The sequence below is a fragment of the Ctenocephalides felis genome, unplaced genomic scaffold (assembly GCF_003426905.1).
Source record: "Ctenocephalides felis isolate EL2017-DRISC unplaced genomic scaffold, ASM342690v1 CF-g0.4_SCAFFOLD_03571, whole genome shotgun sequence".
NCBI lineage: Eukaryota > Metazoa > Arthropoda > Insecta > Siphonaptera > Pulicidae > Ctenocephalides > Ctenocephalides felis.
The window spans coordinates 47,651,108-47,657,712 of record NW_020539725.1 but is presented as its reverse complement, the minus strand read 5'-3'; the positions used below and the strand labels follow the sequence as shown (position 1 = coordinate 47,657,712).

At 31.9% G+C, this 6,605-nt stretch overlaps 1 protein-coding gene across 1 annotated transcript; it reads right to left on the bottom strand.

Annotated features, from left to right (window-relative positions):
- Positions 1–1,119: 1,119 nt before the first annotated feature.
- On the bottom strand, positions 1,120–3,299 carry LOC113386162 (cuticle protein 18.7-like). The gene is made up of 7 exons (XM_026623961.1): positions 3,287–3,299; positions 3,116–3,247; positions 2,734–2,963; positions 1,875–1,980; positions 1,711–1,800; positions 1,440–1,577; positions 1,120–1,358 (listed from the first exon to the last, which is right to left on the bottom strand). Exons 1-7 carry the CDS (start codon positions 3,297–3,299, stop codon positions 1,120–1,122), a joined length of 948 nt encoding a protein of 315 aa, XP_026479746.1.
- Between the last annotated feature and the right edge of the window lie 3,306 nt (positions 3,300–6,605).

The following is a 6,605-nucleotide window of genomic DNA, read 5'->3' as shown; positions in this document are numbered from 1 at the left end:
ATGGTAAGAGATTAAATATGAAAAGAAACTGATTGTCTGAGCAGTCTGAAACAATAATATTAGGCACATAATATTGAAATATTATAATTTTTTTTATAAAATATTAATTTAACCTTGAGATTTTAATTAAAACTTGTTCGGTTGTTAGAGATTTTTTCGACGAATATTAAATTTGCTGCTATTTATCTAATGTATTAATTTATTAGCAGTTATTTATTAAAAGTATTCAGAGAAGGAAGTCTTCTAAATTAAATGAAACATTAATTTCAACGTTTATAGTCAAAATTGTGATGTTTAGTAGAAGGCACCAGGAAATAATTTCATTAAAGTAGAAATTAACCTACTTCATAAAACTAATGTAATATTACTTTACCACTTCCTGATTAAACTTTCAACAAATTTCTATTTACTCCAACATTTCGAAATCTAAAATGCGTTTGGATTCCTGCTGTAATAAGTTTTTGTCAATAATTATTGTCTTTTATGGACGTCAATAAAAGTATAAATATTTTTTTATCAAAACATATTTTTAATAATTTCATATCTTATATTATCTTAACATATATCTATATCTAATTAACACATTTTTGATATTTTTCATTTTTTAGTTCTAAACAAGTTGTTATTATTCATTGCAGTTTCAACACTCATCATCGTATACATATGATATATTTTTCATAGACTATTTAGACTTATAGACTAAAAATGACATTATTTTTTTTATTTGTGTGATTTCCACAGTCCTTTACAACTCCAGGTATATAAAAATATTGTTTCAAAAATTGAATTTTTGATTAATAGAAATTTATTCAGTTAGTCAACCATGTGGTTGCCATTTCTGACACACTCTGCTCTGCTAAATAAATTTCTTTATAGCAAGTGAGTGAATTAAAATTATCCCGATATTTAACTTGGCAATTAGAAAAGTAGTTAGCATTAATGTTGCTAACCTTCAAAATTCAATTTTCTTACATGACAATATTTTTATTCAACAAGAACTACATAATTTATCTACAAAATTGTGACTGGAAGATCTAGATGTTTTTATATCCATCAGCCTAAGTAGTCCATGATGTTCTAAGTCCGTTATTTTGTTCAAGTCTTCCATTTGTTCTTCCTCTACCATCCTCCGTGTCCATGTCCACCATAAGCGTAATAACCGCCATCGTGTCCACCACTATGGGCATCAGCAATTGCTGCTTGGTAATTGCGTGCTTTGGCTTCAGCATGAGCTGCAAAATGAGCGTGTTTGGCAGCAACTACTTCTGGTGTTTCCAATGGAGTTCCATGGGGGCCGATCACTGCGCCACCGTGGTAGCCTCCGTAATGACCTCCTGCACCTGCTGCGAGGTATCCACCTGAAGGATGAAAGAAGAAAATGGTTAAAATGTGGTCGTTAACTATTTATTATATTATAATGAAATGCTAATTTGGTTTACCATGGTAAGCTCCTCCAAAACCGCCGCCACCGTATGCGTGTCCAGCTGATGCTGCGTGCAAGTTGGCTTTAACTTCAGCGTGGGCAGCAAAGTGAGCATGTTTAGCAGCAACTACTTCTGGAGTTTCAAGAGGTTGTCCTAGAAGAAGAGGGTAAAAATATTTAATAGTAGACACTGCCAGGAGAGAAAATGCACAGTATTGTGAAGACAATAAAGTTAACAATGATTAAAGTTTAAACTGAGTTATTTATATATAATTTTAATTTTTTACCATGAGGTCCAATGACAGCTTGGGGTCCGTGATAGTATCCTCCATGACCACCACCATATCCGCCGGTGTGTACAACGTGGCTTTGGAATCCTGTTATACAACACAATTTTTATCACATATGTCCATATTATTCAAGTGAATTCTAATAATCTCATCGCTATTACCTAAAGCTCCTCCATATCCTCCATGACCAGCTCCATAAAGATCTCTTTTCCTCCTCCATGCTCCATGTCCTCCATAGGAGTGTTGTGCCGCTGCTTCAGCATGAGCCTGGAAGAATAATATTTAAATAGAATGTTAAATTGGTAAGCGTAATTTTACTTCTTATGGCTAAAATTTATTTGTAATTAAAAAAAAAAATATATATATTTTTAACAGCAATCAGAACCTTACGTCCTATGAGCTGTTGGGCTGAAACTTCTCCTCACTTTGTATTTTTAGATGGTAACCCAATGGTTAATCCATCCATATTTGATGATTTTTGTTATTAGAATTAATCTAATAGGGCTGACTTTTTATTGTTGCAGCAATGCCGGGCAAGAGCTATTTTCACTTGGAAACATATTGCTATCTATATTTCCAAGTGAAAATCGTTGTCACTACTGCCTGACAACAAGCTGCTCGAAGTGGGCATCGAACCCGGGACCTCTGAAACAAGTCCCGTTGCTCTTAACCGCTTACCCAAGGGCAATCCCAATTAAAAAATGAGCATGTAATACTACTGCATCATCAAAATTTAAAAAAATGTGAATATTAGACAACATTTTAAATGAGTTTTTTTTAAATATCTGAAACATTAGCAAATGTTTTATAGCACAAGAGGATTGAATATGCAATAAAACTGTTTCGTTCATGATAAGTGATATTTGATTGCCATTATATGGTCTATCCCATATCTAAAATAAATCAAACCGCAATCCATTGACCGATAATTCTAAATTTTCTAACCACCCACAATCCACAATGGGATCGGCTTCGATAATAAATTCAAATATTCGAATATTGCTTTATCGAAATGCCAACCTGCAGATGGGCGTGTTTGGCGGCTTGAACCTCTGGTGTTTCAACAGGCGTTCCATGTGCACTTAAAGCAACTGCGTGCTGGTAGTGGCCTCCGAATCCTGCTCCTGCGTAATGTGGTGCATAGGCTTGGTACTGGTGAGGACCATAGTGTGCTGCGGCTGCTGCTTCAGCATGGGCTTTGAAATGGGCGTGTTTGGCTGCCTGGACTTCTGGGGTTTCGATTGGATGACCTGGGTAAGAAATATAGAAATAGAAACATAATGTACAACAAGGATTGCTGTTATATAAATATCCTTAATTTGCTGCTCATTAATATTTAATCAAAAGCATGAATCAGATTTGCAAGTTTGATATAAGTTTTCAAAATAAATTATTATTTTACCATCATGTCCTATGGCTGCATGTGGACCATGGTATAAACCATGACCGCCACTGTGAACAAGGGCAGCGCCAGTGTGGTAACCTCCGTGTTGTTGGGGAGCCTGGGGCAGGTTTGTTCCAGCCACATGGAATCCTAAAAAATAATTTTATTTCAATTCTATTATTCTCAAACTGCAATAAATCATAATGATTCAAAAATAATATTTTTTTGAATCACTCTTATTACTTTGTGAAACTAGATGATCGAATGATAAATAAAATAATGATTTAACAATTTTTTTACAGACAAAAAATACAAAGTGCGTTTAATTATGTTATGTACGCCAGAATTTCAATTCTTGACCCAATATTTTTTCGATATCTTTCTAATATTTTGTCATGATTATTAGGAAATATATGAATTTATGCGTGTAAGGTGCACTTTTTTATTCGAAGAAACTGGGCGTTACGCGCTAATAAACACGCCGACCTAAGAATCGCAAACAAATTGTTTGGTAATGTGTTTACAAAATATTATTTAAGTTATAATTTTTAATGCAGAAATATTAAGAAATATTTTTGTAAAACTTTCGCGAAATTTTATAAATATAAATTCTTCACATTTTTGCGACATCATATGTCTGGAATATCTTGCAAAAAAATTGCTTATTTTAGTGATTAATAATTAGTATAATTTATATTAAAATAGTCAAACGGGCATGCAAAATTTAGAACAAAATTTAAAAATAAATATTTCATGCAGTCAAAATTTTAAATTTTATAAACGAACGTATATATTATCTATTTTTTGAGTTAGTTTTGGAATATTCAGGCAAACTATGTGATCAAAATTGTGTGAACAAAATATTGATCTTTATGATTTTATGACCAAATGAGGATCTATGACCAAAAGAGTATCTAACATCACTGATATGAAACGACTAAAAGTATTTTTGAAAAACTTTGATAGCATAAATGTATCGAGCAGCAAGTAGTGTTTGAGAATCAGTGATTTCTATTCTTACAAAGTGACATAAATATATATTGAATAATTCAGTGCATCAATATTATCGATATTTGATATGTTTATGGATGATTTGGTTTAAATTTCTTAAGTATTGACATATTATTTTTGGTCATTTAATATTTTTAGTTTGATCAGTCGTAAATCGTAATGTGTCTCATAGCCTTCAGGTCTTATTTTATAGATTTCATTTATTTCAAGTGTATACAAACAAGTAGTTAACTTATTATAAACTAGTGGTTTTTACTATAGTCAGGAATGAAGAAATTAGTATGAACTTTAGAATTGAGGTTAGCCGTGAGAAGTGATGTTTTATGATTTTAAGTTATTGGTTTATACTACAAATATGTTATCCCTTAGTGTTCTATGTTTTAAATAGTTTATATTTAAGACATTTAATTGAACTTTGTTTGTTACAACACAAATTTAATTAATACCTACACGTGGTATATGTAATGAAATTATTGAGCAGCCATTGGGCACTGGATGATTGGCACATTGGCATAGACTATTTGGTAAGTTTTGCATGTTTTTTTTTGTTTATATATATATATTATATATATATATATATACACACAGTATTACTAGGTGATTACTGGAATGTTCGGATTACTAGACCATAGTGAATGTCAACATATGATATTGAAAATAATATTAAAATTTCCAAAAAGTACGGTCGCCAAGATGTCGGATTACTGGAGGTGTCGGTCTATCGATCAACACGATTATTCTTATAAGACCGGTAGGTAAAATATTATATTATTGACGATATATTATATATGCAAACTATTGCAAGTGTTCTATTCATATCGATCGTTCATTAAGTAATTCACGCGCCTTCATATAAATGCCAATTATTTTGCCGTCAATTACGCCCGCAGATAAATTTGCACTGTAAAAGCGCAAATTGCTGTCGTACACGAGCTGTTTGCAATTCCAATCACCTGAGAAAGCATTTGAATGCATTACTGATCAGTAAAGGTTACTACGAATCAATTTCTGGTAGCTTCGTCTGGGTAACTTTTTGAAGGAATTTGCTTTCACAGAAAAAAGTCGACTTGATAATTTCATATTTTCTCGACGTTTCATGTCTTTCTGAATCGATTGGGATAAAATTTGGAAAAAGTATATGTGTGTATGGGAGTCGATTTTTGACCTTTCGTTGACGTCATCTTAAAAACAACTGCACCGATTGCATAACTTCAACAGCAAACCGATGAAATTTGAGAATTAAGGTGTTTGAATTGAGGTGTTTATTAGTTTTACAAGACTATCGGCCAGTAGTTTCTTTAGAATAGGCAAATAAATGTAATTTTTTTTGTCAAACGTTCTCGCAAAAAATCTTCAATCGATCTTGAAAACTTCAAAACCATTCGAAAGATATCAGTTGATAATCGGCCCGATGAGGTTTTTGCTGAAGATAACTTTGTATTATGATAGATTTTATGGTCTGAACTAGCATACTAAAATATTATAGGCCTACGATAAGCGTATAAGCAATCATCAAACTTTACAGTTTTGAACTCGTTTAAGCGATTCTAATCAGATTCTATGCCAAAGCATATGTACGTACTGTTGTGTTTCGTTGGCAACTACTGATTACAGATGACGTCCTCACTCAAATTCATTATTTAAAATTTATTATCATGCTTAAGGCAATGATACAATCTTATATTGTCTTTAAAATTCTTCTTACAATTAACTTTTCGTAGAGTAAGTGACAGTAATCGCAAAAAAAATTAAAATGGAAATTTTTGCATATCTTCACGTTTTGAAGGTTTCTGAACAGTTTGGCATACCTTAAAAAAAGTATGTATTTGTGTGTATGTGTGTATTTGTGGATACAATTTTAGTCTACGATTTCGAGCGCACGAATCAACCGATTTGAATGCTTCAAAAAACATTCGATAGCTACTGATGGGGAGATATGCTGATTAGTTTTTGGTGGAGACAGGTCCAGCCGTTTCGAAGATACGGCGCAAAAAGTGCTGAAAACACAAATTCAGTTTTTAAGAGTATCCGATTTGAATGATTCAAAAAACATTTTACTTGTATTGACGAAATGAAAAGTTGTAAAGGCAGGTCTAGCGGTTTCTGAGATACAGAAGAAGCAAAAAAAAAAGATATTTTGGCGGTCAAAAATGATCATTAGACATATGCACATCAAATTATCAGATGTTTTTGATAAAATTTAAAAAAATGGGTACTAATTTTGTTGGGCTTCGTACTAAGATTGTTGATTCTTAAGTTTACTTATATGATTCAAGCAATCTCAGACAGACAGAAGTGCCTGGTATGAGAGATTATGAAAAGTTTTCATATTTTATATACTTTTCATTTGACTACTTCATTAATATAATATCTATTATAATTAAAATATTTTTATATAATTCTTCAGTCTTCTTTGTCTTCAATTTCCTTATAATATTTTTTTATAATTTCAAAATTTCAAAATTTTTAGAAACATTTTCTTTTCAAAATTTTCAAA

Excerpts from the sequence above, each read along its gene's own strand:
- LOC113386162 (XM_026623961.1), bottom strand. Across the intron at positions 1,801-1,874 it reads AGGATATGGAGGAGCTTTAG|GATTCCAAAGCCACGTTGTA; the intron begins GTAATAGCGATG and ends GTTGTATAACAG. Across the intron at positions 1,578-1,710 it reads AGCTGTCATTGGACCTCATG|GACAACCTCTTGAAACTCCA; the intron begins GTAAAAAATTAA and ends CTCTTCTTCTAG.